The sequence below is a fragment of the Sceloporus occidentalis genome, unplaced genomic scaffold (assembly GCF_023333645.1).
Source record: "Sceloporus occidentalis isolate IW3139 unplaced genomic scaffold, rSceOcc1.0.p SCAF_6, whole genome shotgun sequence".
In the NCBI taxonomy this organism is placed as follows: domain Eukaryota; kingdom Metazoa; phylum Chordata; class Lepidosauria; order Squamata; family Phrynosomatidae; genus Sceloporus; species Sceloporus occidentalis.
Window position 1 is genome coordinate 20687556 of NW_028316986.1, and position 23796 is coordinate 20711351.

The following is a 23796-nucleotide window of genomic DNA, read 5'->3' on the forward strand; positions in this document are numbered from 1 at the left end:
TTATCCGAAATATAGTTACAAGTGAAACAAAAAGGGGAGGGGAGAACCCTGTGTACATTTACAGCGCTATAAAAATAAACTATAATAATAATAATAATAATAATAATAATAATAATAATAATAACAACCCTATGCTAAAATGATGGAATGCAATGCCATGAGTAAAAGGATTGGCAAAGCTGATGATGATCAAAATCTGACTAATTTCTCCTTTTATCATATTTACATTAATTAAAAACGATATATTTTAAATCAGCGCTACTCCAAAGTGGTGGTCCTATGGAGCCGTGCCAGTCTGCAGATGGCTAGCCCGCTGATACGAAGGGCCAGCTGTAATGACTGGTTCAAATGGTAACTGCTTTCATTATACAGATGTTAAATTCCTGATTTAAGTCGACTGATACATTTAAAAACACAGTCCCCTCCCCAAAGGAGAAAGCCAACAGTTACTAAACAATACTTACTTATTTGCACCCAAGAAGTAACTGCCTTGGGGACCTTGGCCATACTCTAGTTGCAAATCCTATTGAAAGAAAATAATGACACACAGAATAAAATCAGGGACTGATAAATCTATTTAATCTCATGGTCTCTACCCACTTTAAAATTCCAACACCTGAACTGCTATTGCTACATAGACTCAAACAATGTACTATGTATATAAGAGATCCCTCTCACATTATTATAAGGAAACACTAAGCTTCTAATATGAAGTTTATGCACAGGTAAGGAAAGAATGCTGATTGGCAACAAAAAACAAAGGACTGAAAATACACTGCAGAAATAACTGTCCTGGTTCAATGCTAGGGAATTCTGGGAACTATAGTTTTATGACACATTTAGCCTTCTCTGTCAGAGATCTCTGGTGCCACAATAAACTACAGTTCCCAGGAGTCCTTAGCACTGAACCAGTGGTCTCAAACTGGATTATTTGTGCAGTGTTTTTGGACTCAAGTTCACATTCTGTTTCAGATATTCTGCTCTATGAGGGTAAACTGACTATGGCTTGGATTCAAACATTCCCTGCAAGAGCAGCAAACACACACCTATTTGCACATGGGATTTATTCATTTCCCTTTCCTGCAGCTCACTGCCCCCATATTATATTCTATACTGTGCTACAAGGCTTTCTACTATGAAAAATAGATTTTCAGAGGGTTCACAGGGCAACTGCTGCAGGAAAGGTGAAATACTAGTGCATTCCATGACCTGAACTGTCACTGAGTAAACAGCTATTTAGTGATTTGAAGACAGTATTAGGTATTATACTGACATCTTTTTTACTTTGAATCACAACAAAAAAAACACACTAAAACCTGTTTGATGGCAGGTGGTGGAGGTGGAAAGAGTTATATTGGCCACAGGAAATGGTGGCTGCATCATACAACCTTAAAATGCCTAAAAAATTATAATTATTCAAGTCACAGGCCACACATAATAGTAACAATAACAATAACAATAATAATTTTAATTTCTATTTTCCCGTCTCTCCCCATGGATCGAAGTGGGAGCACAACAAGGTTAAAATCACAAAGTTAAAATTACAACAGCATTAAAACCACAATAAAATAAAAACATTAAAAAAAATCATTCCTGTGCATATTGAAACCAACTTGTAAAATATCCAGACATAACCTGTCAACAATAGACCACATATAATACAGCTTGGAACTCTAGCAGGAAAAGCAAATGCTTAAATATAGGATGAGTGGCACTTGGCTTGGAAACAGTACATGGTTCCAAGCCAAGTGCCAATTATCCTATATTTATAAGGGCCCTAGTCAAAACATTTATAGGGGTCTTAGTCAATAGGAGTCAACAGTGTGATTTTGTGGCCTCATAAACCAATGCAACTCTAGCTTGCATCAACTGCAGTAAAACATCATTATCAAGGGTAGTACTACTCTATTCTGCTTTGGCCAGACACTACAATTCAAATATACTGACAATTTGGAATTTGTCAAGATGAGGGTGACCAAGGTGGTAAAAAGCCTAAAAACCAAGCCCGGTCTTAAGGAGTGGATTTAGCTTGGAGAAAAGAAGACTGATAGGTGACAGGACATCCATCTTTAAATATCTGAAGGGATTTTGTTTGTTGCTAGCTGCCTTCTAGTCAATCCCACCTCCTGGTGACCCTGTGAATGAGATGTCTCCAAGCCCCTTTATTGTCTACCTCTCTGTTTAGATTCTGCAGGTCCATGGTCTTCTTGAATGAGTCTAACCATCTGGCATGTGGTCTTCCTCTCTTTCTACTTCCTTCCACCTTCCTCAGCATCATTGTCTTTTATATTGAGTCCTGCCTCATGATGTGGCTGAAACATGACAGCCTCAATTTAGCCATTTTGGCTTCCAGGGAGAGTTCTGGCTTGATCTGTTCAAGGACCCATTTGTCTTTTTGTTTGTCTTTAGCTGTCCATGGTATCTGTACCACTCTTCTCCAGCACCACATCTAAAATGAATTAATTGCTTCCTTTCTGTTTTCCTCACTGTCCAGCTCTCATATCCGTACATGGTACAGCGCACCCGCATATGCTGAAAGCCGCGCGGGGAGAAGGGGCGGCACATCCGATATGGACGAATGGGGCGGTGCACTCACCACCGCACCACTACATGCACGAGCATAGAGGGAGTCTGGAACGGGTTGGATCCCCCGTGTAAAGTAAGGGCGCACTGTAGTAGGGCATACAATGGCTTGCATGATTCTAACTTTAGTGTTCAGTTATATATCTTTACACTTTAGGCTCTTGTCTAGTTCTTTCATAGCTGCCCTTCCCATTCATAATCTTCATCTGATTTCTTGACTGCAGTCTCCATTCTGATCAATGTTTAATCCCAGGTATGGGAAATCTTTAACTATTTTGATTTCCTCGTTATTTACTGTAGGTTGAATTTATATAAATCCTCTGTGGTCATTATTTTTGTTTTCTTTCCCAAATACAGATTCATCAGGATTATCAGATGTGTTGGTACTCCCATTTCTTTAAGAGCATTCCACAGCATTTTGTGATCTATGCAACCAAAGGCCTTGCTATAGACTATAAAGCACATGTTAATTTCTTCTGGAATTAGTTTTTTGTGGGGTTTTGGGGCTATGTGGCCATGTTCTAGAAGAGTTTCTTCCTGACGGTTCACCAGCATCTGTGGCTGGCATCTACAGAGATGCCAGCCACAGATGCTGGTGAAACATCAGGAAGAAACTCTTCTAGAACATGGCCACATAGCCCGAAAACCCCACAAAAAAACCTATGGATGCTGGCCATGAAAGCCTTCGACTCTTCTGGAATTCTTTGGTTTCCTCCATTATATGTTTGTGATATGGTCCTTAGGGCCTCTTCTTTCCTGAAACCTGCTTCGACATCTGCCACTTCTCTCATCATATATGACTGAAGTCTATGCTGCAGAATTTTGAGCATAATTTTGCTTGCATAAGAAATTAATGCTATGGTCCTATAACTGCTGCAGCCTTTTGTGTTTCCGTCTTTGTGGATGGGGATGTATATCAATCTTTTCCAATTTGTTGGTCACTGTTTTGTTTTCCATGTTTGTTGGCACTTTTGGTTAACACTGGAATCTGAAGGGATACCATGTAGAAATTGGAGCAAGCATTTTTTGTGCTGCTCTGAAGACTAGGAGGTAATTTGAACCAACAGATTCAAATTACAAGAAAGAAATTCCATCTAAACATTACAAATAATGTCTTCATGGCAAGAGCTGTTCACAAGTGGCATAAATGGTGGACTCTTCCTCTTTGGAGGTTTTTAAACCAATGAAATGCCCGAATACGTGCTGCTCTCCTTATCCATTCATTATAGAATTTCCATACTTAGAATAAAGCCCTTTTTTCTTTAAAAAGTACTCTGCCTCTCTTGTATTCCTTTTTACGTGCCTTAGCTTGGCTTAGTTCTTCCCTATGGTTACAGCATGGGAAGTGCCAGTGGAATTCCCCAGCAATATCCCTATGAGTAGCTAAGGTGGAAGCAGTTAATCATTGGGTGGTTGCAGCAAGTTCTTTGGATAAAAGGTGGTCTCAAGGGGTGCCATCCAGCTCAGGCAGGAGAGAGTGGGACCCAGAGAACCCTCATATCCTCCATGTGGCTCTCCATATATTGTACTATTATTCTCAGCGACCTTCGCCACTTACCATAATAACTGAGGCTGAAAAGCACTGGTGCTCAGTAACACCCAAAAGAGCAAAGATTCCCCACTCCAATTTATCAGGAAAAGGGCTGGTGAGTAAAGTGACCCTGACTTGTAGTTACAGCTTTAACCAGATGGCTTCTTTTGCCCCTTCCAGGGAGCCAAATTATACAGGAATTTGCGTCAAAGAAAAGAAAACCACTTATACTTTGTAATGCCTAGACAGATGCCTCTGGGAATCTCCAGGTCCTCCAGCATGACTCTATGGTCAACTTCTGGCAGAGTCACGCTGGAAGATTTTGCAAGTAGCCATTTTATCAAATCCACAAATAATCAAATCTGCTAAAGTCAAATTTGCAAATGTGGAGGGCTGTCTGTATCAGTAAAAGAACTGAGGATCCTTGCTTATAGTTATAGAAGTTTACATCCACTGATGTTCATCTACCAACAGGACAACACTCATAAAGAAAGAAGATATTTTCTGTCTCCTTGGAATCCCCTCTGACAGCACCCCCATGTAATCTGTCTTGAGAAGCGGGATAAAAATTGTTGTTATTGTTGTTGTTGTTATTCATAAGGCTGAAGGATCTTCCAAATATGTTGGGAGGGCTGCAGGGGGAGGAGGGGGAAAGTTAAGTTCTTTGGCAAAAACATTAGTCCATTCAAGCAACACTTTTTCTCTGGATGTTGCCCAGAGAAAAGAGTTGTAATAAATGTGCATAAAGATAGAAAGTGAAGATTCTATGGCTGGGCAGAGACAGAATGTCTTTTTCAATTTGTGAAGTGCAAATCCATGACAATGCGTAGTGTACAGCAATGACAGAAAAGTTAATAAGAGAAAATAAGCAAGCTGCTACAAAATGTAAAGAGATCCTTCACCTGTCACCATACGTTAGAAATCTCTCAAGAATATTTTTACAAAAAGTGACATCTGTCAGTGTGGTTTATGTTTGTATTATTTAAAGACTTAAATCTTTGCTTAGAACCAGTTTACTACCCTGCTGATGTGCTAGCATCAGAAGAGTAAAATTTGAGCCTCATATTATATTTTTCATATCTCCTTCTATACTACTATTATTATGAGCTTTAAAAATAACTTGTGTTTCACCCCAGATATATTTACAGCACAACTCTGGGATTTTATTTTATTTTTTGATAAATTTCTGTAGGAAAGGAAAATTTCTGAAAATGTAGAACAAGAACAAACTACAATCATCACCAGCTTAGTTTGCATAAAATTTTCTAAGGCAAGAAGCTCAAATTATATTTCTGAAGCACATGCATTTGAACAACAAAAATTAAACAGATATACATAACTCCATAACTCCCTCCATAACTGTCATCTTCCGCCCTATGAGGGAGTTGACCAGGCAGGCCCATCTCCATCAGGGTTAGCCTGGAAGAGACTCCTCCCTCCAGTCCATCTGCCTTGGTCCAGGCCTCAGAGGGAGAGAAGAATGCTGGACCTCATCCCCTTCCCCACCACCATTCCCTTCTCCTTTTGTGTTGTGTCTTTTTAGATTGTAAGCCTGAGGGCAGGGAACCATCTATTATCCCCTCTGTTGTAAGCTGCCCAGATTCCCAGTGATTGGGCGCCATATAAATAAATCCTATTATTATTATTACTTATTTTAATTATGTCAGCTATTTTCATGTAAACACCACACAAAAGGACGAAAGTTATACCAACAAAGCATTCACAAGCCCAGGTCATCAGAACTGATGACAGAGGATGAAATCCAATGATATGCTATACCAGTGTATGGTCTGAGCTTTCTAACTTAATGATTAGGGGACATAACCATAGCAGAAAAATTCCTCTTTAGAGCTGGTATCATTTATTAACAATTTTTAAATTCTCTTAAAACATTGTTTTTGCTGTGAACAAATATTTAACAGAATGAGACTTGGATGCTGGTGGGTTGCATGACTTCAACTGTACTCCAATGTAACGTATGATATGCTCTTTTTGTACAAGCCTTTCTCCTTAAGAAGGACAGAAAGGGACTATAAAATTACACACACAAAGAACCACACTCCACATCATAGTGCCAGCATGGGAGAGCGATGTGAACACTTACTTTTCCTTTCCACACACATCAAGACCTAGCATGGTGTGTGAACCAATAGGTTCACAAGTTTTCTTCCATGATGATCGCAGGGGGAATTCCAGTCTTCCCCCTCTTTGAATAGAATGGATCCTTCTGTTTGAAGGCAGAAGTAAAATTTGTAGGGCATTTCCCAATCAAAGCAGGGGAAGGGTGATTTTCTCCTTTTCTGCCTACAACACTGTTCTATCTCCCACAATGACTTGGAAGATCCTTCTGCCTTATAGAACAGCATAGATGATGCCAATGGAACATGTGGAGAGAATTGAAGGAAACTGTTCATCAGTGCTAACAAAACCCTGTTGAGCATAAGTCTGGACCCAACCCATTGTATTGAAGCAAGCTTTGAATGTTTCATATATCACATTAGAGAGTAACCTTATCCATTCTCTTGTTTAAATTATTATGTTCTCACTAAAGGCAAAAATAAAGGTTTACTACAAAATACCAGTAGAGTTACCAGTAGAACCTGATCTGCATTAGAGGATTCAAAGTTGTTCACATATAACCCTTACTACAAGCTTAATACAAAGTAAGTAAATATAATCCCGATATTACAGTCGCAAAGCATGGCTTGGCTAAATCTGATTAAATGAGTCAGTGACACGTGAGCACTTGTTATGTGCTATCAAATCAACTTTGATTTACTACGACCTTAAGAATGAGAGACCTCGATGTGCCCCAGTCTTTAAAGCTCTGTTTAGTCTTGCAAACTCAGGACCACAGCTTCCTTGTTTTAGTAAATTCACCTCTAATGTAGTCTCTCTCTTTTCCTATGGCCTTCAATTTTACCAAATTTTACCATCTTTTCCAATGGGTTGTTTTGTCTGATTGTATGTCCAAAGTATGACAGATTCAGGTTAGTCATTTTGACCTTTAGTGAGAGATTTAAGGATTGATTTGCTCTGTATTAACTAAGGTAGGTCTGTACATCACTGTGCTATTGTGCAAAACACTAGCACTATAGAAATATGCAGAATGATATAGTAAGCTAGAATGGTTAAAAAATCCAAAAAGAGAAGCACATCAAAATTAAACTAGCAACAGTATTCAGCATCCTAGTCTGCAGACACAGTAACACTGCAGAAAATATTGTGACTTCCTTTGGCAGTGATCCAACTACTGTTATGAAATATATCCTTATTTAGGGGGATGATGAAAGGGGAAAATATGCAACCTTTTCTTTTCCTTTTTAAATGGCAAACATCACTCTGATACACTTGATGATACACTCAGGTTTTTGCAAGAGCCTTAAAGCAGATTTTCCCCCCAGAACAAAACTGCCCTGACAGTCCTTCATTTGCTTTTTAGCACGGGATTTGGCATAAATGATTTGAGAATGAAGTTGTCAAATGATCCTGTCAACTCCACAGCCTCCAGAACTGAGCTATGAAACTAATTAAATCTAACTTAGTCCTTTCATATATAACCTTCTAACAAAACAATCAGCATGAGCAGGAAGCTTATTTGACAAGACATGCTTCTGGTACAGAACCAGGATTGTTGCCTGGATACAAGGGTAAAAAAAACACCTGTAAAACATGATTCATACCTCTATTAGCACAATACTTCAAATTATTAGAAATAATGTGATATTATACATTTCAGATAAGATGGGTCTAATTTTCAAACAATGCAAAAAATGTCAATTCTACTCAATATCAGCACACATTTAGAATAAGGACAGGGAGCATGCTATCATACAGATCTTTATTTATTGGATTTTATGCCCAATCTTTCACCAAAAAAGGGTGCTCAAGGTGACCAACAATGATAATTAATTTGTTTTGTTTTATTTATATACCGCTATTCCAAAGATCATAGCGGTGAACAGCAAGTAAGCTAATTAGCAAGTAAGCTAATTTGCCCCCAACAATCTGGGTACTCATTTTAGCGACCTCGGAAGGATGCAAGCCTGAGTCAAGCTTGGGCCCTTTTGCTGGTCTTGAACTCGCAACCTTGTGGTTTCAAGTGAATGGCTGCAGTACAGGCATTTAACCACTGCGCCACCAGGGCTCCGCGCCACCAATAAACAATAAAACAAGTTCAACATAAAACAAATTAAAAAACAAACAAAAACTCATTAATAAAAGAACAGCATTCTGCTAGCTAGAAACCACTCCCATAAAAATTCAGTTTAGTTGCTAGTGTGTTGTTGTTTTTTTGTACTGCAACTCCCCCTGATTCTCACACCCTGAAATCTGCTGGGCATGGCTGATGGGAATGCAGTCTAACATCTGGAAAAATACTGGACCTCCAACTTTATTTTAAAAACACCTTAAGAAATAACAAACATCAGATGGCACATTGAAAATCATTTGTAATTCTACGAAGACCAGATTGGCTTGCTAGGCCCAAGTAACACCTTCTGCCTGGCAGTACAACAATGAGATAATTTTGGGGAAATCATATATTGCAGAGCCAGCGCAGGTAATTTATTACTCAACTGAAGCCTAGAACCAGGTCAACTGGAATGTAGTACCTTCAACAAATGTACAAACAAGAGGGCTGCTGTCATCATAACTGCACAAGAGGCTGAGACAAACAAATATTTTTAATTCAGCAAGGCAAATAGTGCGACAAAGTGCTAGAAGAAATGTAAAAACTTAATCAGACTGAGCACATTTGTTGAGATGTGATTCAATGGGACTTACTTCTAAAGATATATGCACTGAACAGAGCTGTTATTTTAAGAACTCTGTCAAAAATAGTTTGAAATAACTTTTTAAAATTCCTATCCACGGACGCCTAGCCCACCAATACACCAAGCCTACTGTGTGAACTTTCAAATAATGTTTGTACAAAAAAAAAAAAATGACACACAATATGTTCTGTTCAGTGCAAATGACTGTAAAATATGTATAAATCTGTTATGTGGTCTTCTGCAATCACAATTGCTATTGTGTTTTGCCAAAAATAGAACATGAAGAAATATGGGGAGGGGGGCTTCTGGGTGTTTAAAGAATGCTCCTAAAATTTAATGCTGCAGATGTATTCTGGGTTTGGGGTATGTTCCCTGTCGGCCGCCATATCCGTCAAGGGGGGAGGGGAGGGGAGGCGTCAAGGGCAAAGGCAGCAGTAGAGGAAAAGGCTTTTTTTTTTTTAGGTTAAGAGAGAGGTAAGGGACAAGAGGAGAGAGAAGAGAAAAGGGAGCCAGGCGAGTACAGGGAGCTAGCGATGAGCTTCTGGAGATGGATGGGAAAAAAACAAACGTCCTACCAGGTGCGAGGCAGGAAGAAGACTGGGGTTCCTGGGTAGCTCCGCCCGCAAGGGCGGGGGGCCAGGGCCCCGGTCATGCCTTTTGTCTCTTTTGTTCCCTACCTGCCTACCAGGAGCCAAGCGGGCGGAGCCACCCAAGATCAGGATGCTCGGCCCCTTCTCTGCTGCTAAAGAGGAGGGAATTAATAAAATCTATCTCTCTCTTCTGTTGGTAAGGGATGGTCTTGCCAGCAGGAGCAAAGTCTGAATTCAAATCAGAATTAATGATACTACAAAATTCAGGCAGATTCTTTAAGGAAGGAGTATGTATGCGAAAGAGAAAAACCAACAACCTACATCAAAATGCAAAGCTGGGGTTCACAGTAGGCAATAAAAGCTTTTGAGAAATGTTTAACCCTGAAATGCTATTCTTTTACTGAATTACTCAGAATAGATAAGCAACAAGTAAGTATTTGACAAAGAATGTGGAAAATGATGATATGCCTATAAATTATAAAATGTGGAGAATATTTACATGGCTGAAAAGAGAAAATTATTTTCTTTGAAGCTTAAGTTTCAACTTTGTCAATTAGTTTTTAAAATATTAGATGATACTGAAGGAATACTTACATACCATGCTCTTCAACATGCCCTGAAACCTTTCCTTCCCAATAACATTTTTTATCTTTAATGATTTACATGCTCATGTATTGCTGATTATTCTGATTATTAACCTAGTTAATACTATATTAATAATCTTATAAATTTGTTTCAGTATCATATCTGAAAGATTTAAAAATCCATGTGAGGATTAATGTCAGATTCAACAATTAAATGTTTTGTTAAAACGAGTTATTTTATTGAAGTATCTGCTGAGTTTAGTAGACCTTTGACTATTCTACAGAGGACAAAAGTTAAAAACATTTAACTTTGAAAAACAAAAGACAAATACACAGACAGACAAAGAAAAAGCAATAGATGAAAATACCAGATTAGATCTTGCAGTGTAGTATATTTCTTCTGAACTGTCCAAAAAATCGTTACTGTCAGGCTGTTCGTCAGACAAAGACCAGAAACTCAAGTTAATTACTTTTAGACTGAAAGACATCTATATACAAAGGGATATTTTGCATTATAGCTGGCTGTGCCACTTACACTTATTGAAGTTTCTTAAAGCTTATACAACATAACAACTGGATTAGTATAGTTTTTAGACATGTAGTATGACTGCAGGGAAAAAACGATAAAGGCAGGTAAAAGGTGCATGCTTATAATTATATTCAATATTTATCTATCTTCCTTCCTTAAATATGGTTTTCACTCCTATGTCCCCAGTTTCTAGTATATACATTTCCAAATATCTATTAAATACATGTAAATCCTCAAAGGTCAATAGCTTTTGAGGATTTGCTGTGAGCTGATTTGACCAGGTGTCTAAAATAATGAACCAGACCAATTCTACAACTTTATGAATGTTTACTATGAGGCATGATGGTTTCAAGTAGGTTTCAGATTAATTGAGATCCACTTTTCCCAAACTACTGACAAGTGGATATTAGGGCAAACACTAAAAACACCAATTATTCTTCTACTGTATTTTGGTCAGGATCCATAAACTGTGAACCATAAGACCAGAGGGATGATGGTGCTCACACAACACACTCCTCTCTCCATGCCAAAAGCCAAACCGCTTTTGAATTAGTAACAGGTTGGCTTAACCATGATTTAAACCAAATGACTTTTAAAATGGATTATTCATGTATTTTTCCCCAGTCTGGCTATCATTACTGTTTGCCAACCCTCTTACTGGAACAACAATAACTGAATTTAAATATTTTAACTTTAACTGTTTATTGGCCATTGTTTGTTCTTAGACCAGTATCCAGTGTCAGTTGCTTCTTTTTAATCATTTTATTTTATAGTGCAAAAACACAATTCAGAAACAAATCCTTTAATTAACCGAAGTTCAACCAAAGCACCTTGCTTTTAAAAAGCACTTTAAAAAATTAAACTAGTGGCCATAACATCTCAACTGCATTTTGCTACTTAATTTTCTGATTCAGTCTTGCATTGCTGAGGCATACACATTAATGCAAAAACCTGGTTTAAACAAAAAATGAAACAAAACAAAAACAGGTTTTTGGTTGTTGTTGTCATTTAAACCTGCCTTTTTCCCAATCCTGTCACTTGGGCAGACCATATGGAATGAGGCTTGTAGGTTTTTGACCCATAATGTAGATTCTGCTGAGCTAGATAGATCAGTAGTCTGTCTTCGTATAAGGCAGCTTCCTAACCTTACTCCAACACACCAATACTCAGTGTGAAATTTAGAACATGAACCTTGACATTTAGAGATGTTACACTGCTCTTGACCAGATGCGTTGTTCAGGAGGTTAAGAAAAATAAACGAAGAAAAACCAAGGAAATGGTCTTAGAAATAAAGAATAAGAGAGGATGACTAATTATTTAGGAAAAAGAAATGTGATGCAAAAACAGAATCCCACACATTCAGACTGTCTTAACATATGTGTGGGGAAGGGTGGATATCCTGATTATAATTCAGTGTGAAAATATGACAAGGATGCTAAATTCTCACTAAAAGTTATACTCTACTTGCACAAATCTTAAAATCTGCAACCATCTGCCAAGTTATCAGTCTTGGCAGTCATAGTCATGGAGCAAGAAAAGGGTTATCCATGTGTTTAAGAACAACATTTTATGAAGAAATTAAATCAGTTATTAGTCCAAGTACTTAAAAATGGTTGTCAACTAAGAAATAGCTTTATAGAACCCCCACATTATACCAGGCCTGACAGACAATGGAAGATATGCAAATATACTAAAATAAACATGACAGACATCTAGAATGGTGTTTTCCTATTGAATGATCACATACAAGACAGTCTGTACAGTGTCCAAAGAGATGCTCAAAATGCCAAAAACTGAAGGCCTAGACAAAGGTAGTTTTACCTTTATTTTGACTGCAGTTTTAGCAAGCAAGTGAAGGAACATGGTAAAGGATGGAAGAACAGGGCAGGAGGCAAAGTGGTCAATTCCTCTGTAATACTTGGCAATTTCTAAAACAACACAGCGTCCAGATTGTGTCCTGGTTTGTCCTGTTGGATGATATCAACTGGGGACTTCAGGACATAATACTAGAAAGATAATGTGAAATAGAGTGTTGTTTCATTGTCCCCATGCTAAAGTAGGGAGATTGGGGGGGGGGGGGTTTGATGGCGCAGAACAGAGAGTAAAAATGAAAGCCACAGAACCTCAGTAAGTTGTTACATTTACTAGACATTGCTATAGCAGAGACCAACTGTGTCAGCATAGACATGTCAATTAAAATGATGTTCATGCAAAAATCTGGGTTCAACTAGGGACAGTGAACTGGGGCACCTACATCTCTTGGAATAGCTTTATGATGCCTTTGGGATGATTTTCATAGGACCAAGAATGATCACATGCCTTCAAATGATAATCTTCAAATGAAAACCCTCTTTCCCAGCACTGCAGTCCCTGCCTCCACAGCTATATTAGTCTTCAGGTAACTCAAAAGTTATCTACCAGATTCAATGTTTTTGTCCTTATGTTGTTTGGTCTGTAACCTTCTGTTTATTGAACACTCTACACTTTGGCGGGTTACAGACGGGCAAAAAGGGGTGTGTTCATGACGTCATGAAGGTGTAGCCTTTAGACAGGCCTTACCTGAATGCCGTCATGAACACGCCGCCCACACGCCCCAAGCGGGAAGAAGCGGCATTAAAAAGGTGCTGCTTTTTCCCCGCTTCTTTTTGATAAGCGGCGTACGTGCGCATCTCCGTATGTAAGCTGCTGCACCGATACGCCAGAATTGTTACGCCGCTAATTTAAGTTGCCCATTTAAAAGCTCCGTGTCTGCTGCGTCGCATAATGAGTCAGGGTCCCGGGACATGCGTGGTTTGCAATCAGGCTTTAATTGCAGCGTCAGATGCCAGGCAGCTGTGGAAGCTGCGGCACAGCTGCACTCTATTTTAATGCTCGTAAGCCTAACCCTAGAGCAACATGTACGCATGCGCTGCTAGAATTGTGGAAAGTTTGGAATTTAAAGTGAACCCCTACACACATTCCTGCGCCATTTTCACCTAACAATAAAAAAACACTAAAACTTTAAATATTTACATATGTACAAGGGAGGTGATGGGGGATGGCAGGGGGACAGCAGTGGTAGCGGCGACAGCTGTGGCTGTGCATTGCAGATTCAGCAAGAGCACGGGGACCAAAGGAGAGGAGGCATCCATGATGCCAGTGAGACTGGCAACGTGCAAGCGGACAAGGATGCCATCACCAGCTGGCAGGAGGCCACCTTTGTTCTTGGGTAGGGCGGGGGGAAAAGTTTAAAGGGGCCTGGGCGCTTTAAATGTGCACATACACTTTCTGCTGCCGGTGCTGACCGCCGCAGCTGCGCAGCTGCGCATCCGCCAGCCGGCAAAAGAAAAAAAAAGCCGCATTTTTGGCCGCCCATGCGGAAGCTGCCTCTCTCTTTGCAGCGTCCTGCAAGGCGGCGGTATGGAAGCTGCGGGTAAGAAACGGCCCCAGGTGAGGCGTCTTCACTACCCCCGTGTGGAAGCCCCATCCACCTTAGCCACGCCCCCGGGGCGGGCGGTCTGGAGGCTCCGTATTCAGGGGAAGACACCTTCAAGATGTCTTCCCCTGCCCGTCTGTAACCTGCCTACGTGTCCTGTTTTATGCCATCATATTGTGTAAGACTCTTCAATCCTTCCTCCTCTAAATTCGCTGTAGTCATGTAACTGCTTCTTCCAACTTCTACTACATATCCTTCCATGCAAATGACGAGCTGATCTTTAATACAAATAAGACTAAAATGGTTAAGTAGGAGCCAAGTTTTTCTAAGTAGGTATCTGAAAAACTACAAAGTGATCAAAACACAAAGCAATAAACTAGAAGGAGAAACATACTAAGCTCATTAGAATCTTTTCCTCAGATATATCACAGCGTCACAGAGTTGGAAGAGACCACAAGGTCCATCCAGTCCAACCTCTGTCATGCACAAACCTAAAATTACACTACACACTCACACAGAATTTGTGACCTGTTAAGACTACAAAGTAGAATTCCCATAGATTATGTGTGTGTAAATTTTGGTCTGCTGTGTTTTGTGGCTAGAAGGCAATGTTGCCTCACATCAAGTTCCTCAAAACTAGGGAAATTACTATACAGACAGTGACTCTAAAATTTTGAAGTTATGTACAAAGGTATACTATACAGAATGAAACACAGGCTTCTCCTTCTTTTGTTATGCTACAAATCACAATTTTTCATCTATATGGCATGGCTACATGACAAAAACCATACATCTCTTTGTTACTTACAAATTCATGATGAGGCTCTGTTTCCTTCCTTAAAGGTGGATCAAATTTTACTTGGCCAACTATTGACAACAAACAGAGATAAAGAAGGGTAAAGGAAAGACATGTAAAATACGTTTAGTGCTTTATACAGATAACTTAAAAAACATTGAGTGATGTGGTTGTTGCCCCTTTTTTATTGACTGAGAGTAAAATGAAGAAACAGAGCCCTGTAAAAGATGCTAGACCAATTCAAAACAAAACAGGCCAACGAGAAACTACAATAGTTGGAATTGGAGTTAAATCCAGTTGCTAACCCTAACTAGAGTAGATCCACTGAATGAATGCAATTTCCATTAAGTCCTGATACTCAGGAACTGATTCAATGGATCTATTCTATTTAGGACTACAATTTCAGTTTAGGTCCAACAAACTATACTCTTCCAAAATTAAAACTCTAAACTTAACTTCCAGCTAGATCAGCAAACAGTGAATGTATGGCCTTCCACCAGCTATTCTGGCCAGCGCTGAAAGGAGCTGCAGTCCAAAAAACATCTGGAGAAGCGTATATTCAACATCCCTACATTTTCTTAAAAATATAATAATCAAGCTCTGTCCCAGTGAACCTAAAAGAAACACTAACCACCCTATTCTACTTTCTTCACTATGGCACTGCTTCTGGTCTTTTTTGAATGTCTGTGCAGGAAAATAGTAGCAGTGGCAACTTTGGTGCTTCCACACAAAGAAATTATGAGAAAGTAGAGGAGGTATGTGCTTCTTTTAGGTTAACCCCCCAAATGGACTAAGTTTTCATCTTTCACCACACTACTAGGATTAGAGGATGGTTACTTTTTTGACAACAGTTAATGCTGTACCTTAAATCTTGCCTTTACATCCTTTTTGACAAGTACTCATTCTCTTAGCCTTGCCTGCACCTGATTGACTTTCCCACACAATGCACAGCCACCTTTTACCGTAGTTTTCTCCTCATCCATCAAGCCTTTAGGGTGAACACAAACAATTATACCTTGTAAGTTCTTTGGCATCATTTTGCTTTGTTTTATCCTTTACATCTTTTGTTATATGCCCCTAGGTTCTACCCTTGACTTATGCCCAGGTCACATTAGGATCCAGAATTTTGGTCCCAAAACCTGCCCATGGCTTTTAAATGAGGTTGACTTATACATGAGTATATATTGTAAACATTGCATCCTTTCACCACAGCAGAATTTAAACTTAAGAGTGAACAATATACAGAGAAATACAAGATAGCTTCCCATGTGCCAACACAATCACATCACTCTCCTGAAAAATGCTGTGGTCAAGATGACATGAAACTAAGTTTGCTTCAGGAATTCTTTATGATAGACCTTCACAATATATGGTCTACGTGCCACTTGCAGTCCACCAAAGGATTATGGACAGCCCGCAAGAACTTCAAGGCTCCTCTGCCGCCTTGATTTTTTCTGGGAAAGAGCCTGCCTGTGGAGGACAAGCAAATGGCTGCCCTCAAGACTCCTCCTCCAACCAGCTTTTTCCCGGGAACAAGCTGAGCTGTAGAGGAGGAGAACAGGCAAATGCTTGCCCTTCAAGGCAAGTAGTGCTTAACACTTCTTTACCATGCATGCAGCATCACCAAAGTCACTAGATGAAACACAGGTGCTGTACAGACCGGCGCCAGCCTGCACATGTACTAGGGTTGCCTCGGGGCGTCCTTTCCAGACGCCCCGCAACCCTAGTACATTGTAATGGTGGCGCCCTTTCTAGATAGGCACTGCCATTACAACGTCGCAGCCGTGCTGCCTCCAAATGGAGTGGCGCGGGCGTGACGTCTTGGCACCGCTGAAGGAGCTCTGAAACGGCTTTACACGGCTGCGCCAGCAACACAAAGGAGAAAGGGGCCGAGTGGCCCCTTTCTCCCTTTCTCCGACGCTGTCGGGGTATCCTTGGGGCATGAAGCCCCAAGGACACCCCTTTCCAGGCCGCGAGGAAGTGGCCTTTTGCCGCTTCCCCGCAGCCTGGAAAAGCGGTGGATCGGGGCCTCAGGGCTGCCACTATGGCAGCTGAGGCCCCGATCCGTCGGGGAAAGGGGTGGTCTGTACATCGCCACAGTTAATCTATTTCCTACTTTTCTTTCTGCCACTCTTCTTCTGTTAAGAAATAAAACCAGCCAACCAATCTGACTGTGGTACTGTGGCTGGGTGAAAAACAAAATTGTTCCCCTCTTCCATCAGTAGATATATATATAGAAGAAAAGGCTTGTCCAGCCGGCCCCACTACATTTGCTCCAACACACAATGCAGAACTGGCTAATATTTTCTCTCTTTGTCTGAGATATTTGGGGTGGGGAGGTGCGGGAAGAACTCAGCCTTAGAGATTTCTAAAGCTCAGCACAAAACTAGGGAATAATTCACTTGAGAATTTATTTCCAACTGAATATCCTTCAGATTATGTTCCAAAAGTGGCCTAAGTGGGTCTTTCAAAAAGCCAGTTGTAGCACTACACATATTTTTCTATTTCATTAATTCTAACTCCTGCTCCTGATTTTCTTGTACAGTCTCCTGTTACAGTTATTTTGCAACTCAGCCAAAATGCTTAATCCAGGATGGAATGGCAATGATCACATATGAACCACCTGATATGGAAGGTACAGAAACATTTTTTTAAATGCATGTACGTACTTACAGTTTATTTCAGAGCGTGTTTTTTCTTCTCTCACGTTTCTGCTTGTTGAATGAATTCTATGAAGTACAAGTAGAGGCTAGAAAAAATATTATCAAAATTAGAATTTAAAATTAAAGATGTTCTATATACATATTATGAAGACTCTTATACTTTGCACATTAAAATATCAGAGCTCAGAGGTAGCTAGTGACAAAAAAAAAAAACTAGTTAATTGAAGTTAGTTACTTTACTGAGTAACCAAGACACAACTACATGCTACTTGTAACTTAATGGAGAACACCTTCACTAATTTAACTTGCAACAGAAATTGTACTGGAACTAAGGACACCGTTTGCTATGTTCACTGTTGTTGTTACAGTATGTGCCTTCAATTCATTTTCAATTGATGGCCACCCTAAGGGGAACCTATCACAGGGATGCCTGACAACATTTGTTTGGAGGGAGTTGCTTTTCCTTTCCTCTGAGGCTAAGAGTGTGTGACTTGCTCAAGGTGACCCCACGGATTTCCATGGCTGAGCAGGGATTTGAACTCTGGTCTCCAAGGTCACAATCCAGCATACAAACCACCACAACATACTGGCTCTCTTTTGTAATGTTAACAGTGCCCCACTTTTTTTGGTAGTTGGGGGTGTAGCTTCATTAAATAGAGGAGAAGCACATCACAAGATTCAAGTACAGGCCTGTGCTCTGCTGTGGACACTGAGGCAACAACAAAGTAGACAAGAGGAGAGAATGTTGTGTACCAGAGAGCAGCAACTTGCAGCATTCAGATTTTTTAAAAAAGAGAATACAAAACAAATGGGAACAAGCAAGTAAACAGTTGTAACAATGAAAGTAGCTATATACGATAACTGTACATTACTGTAACTGAGGCCTGGTACATACTTCCCCTTCAGGGCAGGCTGGAGATGTCCAGTTTTCCCGCGGAGGGATGCTGCAGCAGCCAAACTGTGTGGCGTCCCTCCGCCCCAAAAAGAACCCAGAAAAAATGGGTTCTTTTACTGGTACCGCGCAGATGTCATGAGTGCGCCATTGGTGCACTCGTTATGTAAGTGACACGCAGTGACATATGTATGGTGCGCATTGCTTACATCATCATGGTGGCGCCTGTGTGGATGGAACATCGCCATGATGCCACTGCCGTCACACGCTAGTGTTCCAGAATGTGCGGAATGCTGCACACTCTGGAACCCTGGTATCGGCGGCGGCACACTGCTTTTGGCCCATCTGTCCTGAGCCTAAAACAGCCACATACTACCAGAGAAGCAGCAAATGGAACTGTAACTAATTACTTTTAAAAAGCAATTGCTCAAGGTTGGTCAAATGCTGCTAAAGATGCACAGGAATTTACCATGAATGTAATCTCTGCTATGAAATTAGACAGAGGTACAACAAAATGTACCACAAATGTACACAGCAGTGTAAAAATGTCCTGCAATTCACCAGAGCTTTAGTTTAAGTAATTTGAAAGCCAAACTCACTTCAAAAAAGAAACAGATACTAGTGAACTCCAAATTAAGACTGCATCCTCAAAGAGCTGAATTAATGTCAAGTGGAAAAACACTCTGGTGCAAAGTGTCTATCTGATATTAAAATGTACTTCATCCAATTAGACATGTGCATTTAGTGTCTTTCCTAATACCTTCACATGAGTCAAAACCTGTCTACTTATTAATGGCAAGCTGCTAATTTAATGAAGGCCTTGGGCATGTTTTTTTCCTTAAAGAACTTTCTTTTTGGCTTTTAGAAGCACCATTCTTTGTCAGAGGTATTATATTTTCAAGTACTGGATTTTTATTGCTAATGTGTTGTTTAGCAAGCACTCTTTATACAAAGTTGCCATTGAGTTAATGATACAGGTAGGAAAGGAAAAGACATTGGGAGGGTGCAGATAGCCCACAGCAAGGTTACAAGGGCTCTATTTCTGGGCAATACGGGAGAGATAACTCATACGTGATCCTCAGCACCATTCAGAGAATTAACAGATACAGACACACAGGGAGGGAGTAAAGTTCAAGCTATTTTTGTCAATTAGGGGTTCACTGTCTGTACACTCAGTAGTACATATTTACAGTCCAGGTGCACTCAAAAAAACCAGTTACAGTTGGATATCATTACAGAAATTATGCTTTAGTGACATGAAGCTAAGTGGATCGCTTGATAAAGAGATAACTAAGGGTTGTGTTACACAGGAAGTTAATTCAGATGCTTTCATCTGCAGCAAAAAATATTTTACCTGAAACACTTTTATGGATACTTAAATTTAAATAAACTTCAAGAGTATCTTAAATGGTACAGAAGGCTGTGGCAGCTGAGAATCCATCACATGCTATCAACATTTTAAAAATCTCAAATGCTGGTAAAAGGGTACGTTGACGGACAATCAGAAAAAAACACAGCAAGGCTAGCAGTAGTTAGAGGCCTTAAAAGTGCCTTACCGTTTCAGCGCTCTAGTTTGTGAACATTCATGAGCTCCTTAATCGACACAGTAACAAGTAATAATGTAATTGTGAGCATCTTCAAGAAAAATAAGGCAGCAGTGTGTACCTACATTGGTCCAAAACACACTGCAGAAAATAATCCAGTTTGAGACTGCTTTAACTGCCCTGGCTCAGTGCTAGGGAATCCTGGGAATTGTAGTTTATTGTGGCACCAGAGCTCTCTGACAAAGAAGGCTAAATGTCTCACAAAAATACAGCTCTCAGAATTCCAGAGCAGTTAAAGTGGTTTCAAACTGGATTATTTCTACAATGTGTTTTGGACCATCAATAAATTTAGAGTGACTGCAGGACTGTGCTTACAGTATGTTTACAATTTGTAAAATGCTTTGAGCACCTGTGGGAACAGAAATTAATACAGTCAGCCTTCTGTATCCATGGATTCTTTATCTACAGATTCAGCTATCTACAGCTTGAAAATATTTTTTTAAAATATAAATTCCAAAAGTAAACCTTGAATTTGCCATTTTATATAAGGGGCACTATTTTACTATGCCATTTTATTTAATGGGACTTGAGGATCCACAGATTTTGGTATCCATGGGGGGTCTTGGAACCAAACCCCGGTGGATACCAAGAGCCCATCCAAACAGTAAATCTAAAATGGTTTAAGCTTCTTATGCTTTCATTGTATCAGAATTATGATTGCAGTGGAAAAGGGTGTTTCAGCGAGACGAAACTGTCTCAGGGATCTAAATCCAACCTGGTGCTGGAGGAAGAATATAGATTTTTTTGGCCGATGAAGATCTCAGAGGTGCCCAAAACCCAGTCCCAGGGGTTTCTAGTGCTTTCCAGAGAAGGTTTTAGAGCTGCTGGAGGGGGAAACTACAGCATGGAATGGGTATTGCCTCCTCCTCTACCTAAGCTGGATTCCACTGTTGTGCAACCAGAGGTCTAGCACAAGATATACCAAAGGCTCTTTAACTGCAAAAGCACTGATGTATGTAGTATTCTTACCTCAGGATCATCATCATCAAAATCATGATAGGTGGAATGATCAGGATTATTCATTTTATCCAACAGTTCAATAGCAAGGGTTCGGTTTAATGGCTGGGTTACAAAAGGGTGCTAAAAACACAAAATGCAAGCAGAGAGTAAAAGAAGAGAAAATGCATTTGGATAATAACATTTAATATAAAGGGGGCTCCTCAAAATATACTGGGTGCACTCCCCCCAAGCTTTCTGCATTTAGCAAAGCTAAACTTCAGGCACCACTTTACATATCTCACATCTTCTTTGCCCCAAAGGATAGAGATAGGCTGATTAAAAGACAGCAGATGGCACAAAACAAAAGTAAGTGATGTTTTAAGCCCTCAGCCCATATTCGTGCTGAGAAAAACCCCAAAAACAAGAGGCACAAACACACACATACAGAACTGATGCATCACCTCCTCACAGAAGTGCTCCTCATATGGCAACAATGGATACGCATCAAATTTTTAGACAAGTTTGAAAATATAAAGTCATACCTGCAATAGTTTTTCAGCTGTAGGTCTTTTTTTAGGATTCTTTGTAAGTGCCATTTTCACAAAATGATGGAAACTATTTGACCTTTAAAATGAAATTACAGACTTTAGAAAGAAATATAACAAACACAACCCAATACAGTAACATTACCACAGTACTTACCACTTCATTTTGTCCTTTAGTTTGGGAGGCTGGAAGTTGCTTTTAGTCATTAAAAAGAGAGCTCTGAAAAGTAACAACAGCAGGGACTTTATAAAACCCATGTCATTATTTTACATCCATGAGAGCAGCAGCACATTTATCTTCAGTCAGGGAAAAAAAAAAAAAAGAACTGCTAAGTGACTTGCACCAAAAGTTAAAGGAGGCAGTATTCATGCCAAAAAAGCCCTGGTGGCTAGATTGGCTGTATTTATTAGAAATATTAAGACAGTGAACAGATTAGTATAGTTCTGGAGTCTGTGTTTAAAGAACAAAGGTACAGAAAATAATGGCAGCTTCTGCAAGTCTCTTGCAAAATATATTTCTGGATTTTCTATTAGCTCCTTGACATGTGATCACTTCAGCATAGTGTAAGCCTCCATTTAATCATGTCCAAAGCAGCATTCTGTCAGTAGGTCTGCCCCAGGTCTCTGACACACTGGGTATATCCAGTAGGAGAACAGGCACATGCAAAGGTTCAGGTAAGAGTTACCAACAAGATGCAAGTAATAATTAAATCTTGAGCTATTAGTAAATGGCCTAGCGGATCATATCACTCTCAAAGAAGAACACGTGAGTGCAGAGGACAGGATTACATCCAATACTTTTCAGAGGCACAAAATTGCTTGACGGAACCATAGCTGTCCAGGACAAGCAATTCATTTTCTCTCCTATTGTTTTCAGTCAAACAGGCTTTTGTGATCCCTAAAACTGCACTGTCTTTAATGGAAAGCAATTTTAGAAACCAGGTAAAATAACACCCATGTTAAGACCCTTTTGAGTCCTAAAATGAAGCAAACTTCAATACAGGAGTCAGCCCCATTTCCGCTCCTATTCACCACCACTCCAGAGAACACATCTAGAGCTAGAAAGGAGGGAAATGCGGGGAGGGAATCCAATTTCTTTCCTTCTTTTTGCATCACAAACAGTTGCCAAAACTGATCTTGCAGCCATCTGTTCACTTACTTGATAGAAAGGTGTTTTCTTATTAGAAAAACCTACATTTGCCTGTGGCAATTATGCTTTTATATGCTCTTCTTAAACGGTCTGTAAGGCTTCCCAGTCTTACATACAATTACCAACCTCATTGGATGTAAGTCAAACATTGGAGGCTGGAGCTCTGCTAGCTCTATAGCAGTGATTCCAACAGCCCAAAGGTCACAAAGTTGATTATATCCACCTTTCCTTTCAACTGCAGCAACCTCAGGGGCCATCCTAAAAATAAGAAAACAAGTTTAGTAAGGAACTTTCCATTTTCATATTTTGAAGGGTACCACTGCCGAAACACTTTTCAATACATTTCAATATTATACTCTCTGTTGCTCCTTAAGTTTTTATGGAAGACACAGACTATAAATCAGGGGTAGGCAACCTGCGGCCCGCGGGCCGGATGCGGCCCGGCAAGGCCTTGGGACCGGCCCCAGCCCAGTCCTGCCGCCGATTGCCGCCGGGGCCTTTGGCCTCTCGCGCGCAGGCGCAAGGGAGGCAATTGTCTATAGACGCCTCAGAAACATGCATTTATATTAACATTTTTTAAAGAATCAGCAAATTTTTTTGCGTGTCCTCCACTTTTTTTAAAAAAGTGTCCACCATTTGAAAATGTTGTCTTACATCTGTCCCAGTTTATTAAGTTATTTAATTTTTTAAAAAATTATTTAATTATTTATTTTTTGGCTTCGGCCCCCCAGTTGTCTGAGGGACAGCAACCCGGCCCCCAGCTCAAAAAGGTTGCCTACCCCTGCTATAAATGCTCTTTCACCTTCTGGAGTTTCAATGTTCAATCACGGTTAGGGGCCTTGGAACAGGTTAGGCTGATTTTCTGCTGTCTACCTAGTAACCTTAGCCTTGTCAAATAACTGTATGCATAAATGAGGATGAGAAAACCTTGGACAAAGTCATCTAAGAACTCAGCCACAATCCTACTGCTCACACATTGTGAAATAAAATGTTATAAGAAAAAGATCCAGACACACTTCACAAATCCAAACTTGAATAAATGTTCTTATATCCCAGAGAAATGAGAACAAAGAAACTACTTTCAGTGAAACTGACCTTCTTCCCTCCACAATTTTAAAGCAGGGCAACAAAGAGATCACGTACATCGTTTTAAGGAAAACTGGACTTCTTAGAACATGGCAGGGCAGCTTCCTTCCATAA

At 40.0% G+C, this 23796-nt stretch overlaps 1 protein-coding gene across 6 annotated transcripts in view; it reads right to left on the reverse strand.

Annotated features, from left to right (window-relative positions):
• MAP4K3 (mitogen-activated protein kinase kinase kinase kinase 3) overlaps positions 1-23796 on the reverse strand; it is an 89557-nt gene that overhangs the window by 32107 nt on the left and 33654 nt on the right. For 3 of the 6 annotated variants that reach the window (XM_089529024.1, XM_089529022.1, XM_089529020.1), the window contains exons 9-16: positions 22723-22854; positions 21604-21666; positions 21444-21525; positions 20932-21042; positions 17477-17552; positions 14816-14874; positions 10432-10494; positions 465-523 (exon numbers count right to left, since the gene is read on the reverse strand). In XM_089529024.1, coding sequence (XP_089385150.1) covers positions 465-523; positions 10432-10494; positions 14816-14874; positions 17477-17552; positions 20932-21042; positions 21444-21525; positions 21604-21666; positions 22723-22854 — 645 coding nt within the window. The remainder of the gene's footprint in view (positions 1-464; positions 524-10431; positions 10495-14815; positions 14875-17476; positions 17553-20931; positions 21043-21443; positions 21526-21603; positions 21667-22722; positions 22855-23796) is intronic. The other 3 variants (XM_089529023.1, XM_089529026.1, XM_089529021.1) reach the window with 1 other exon arrangement.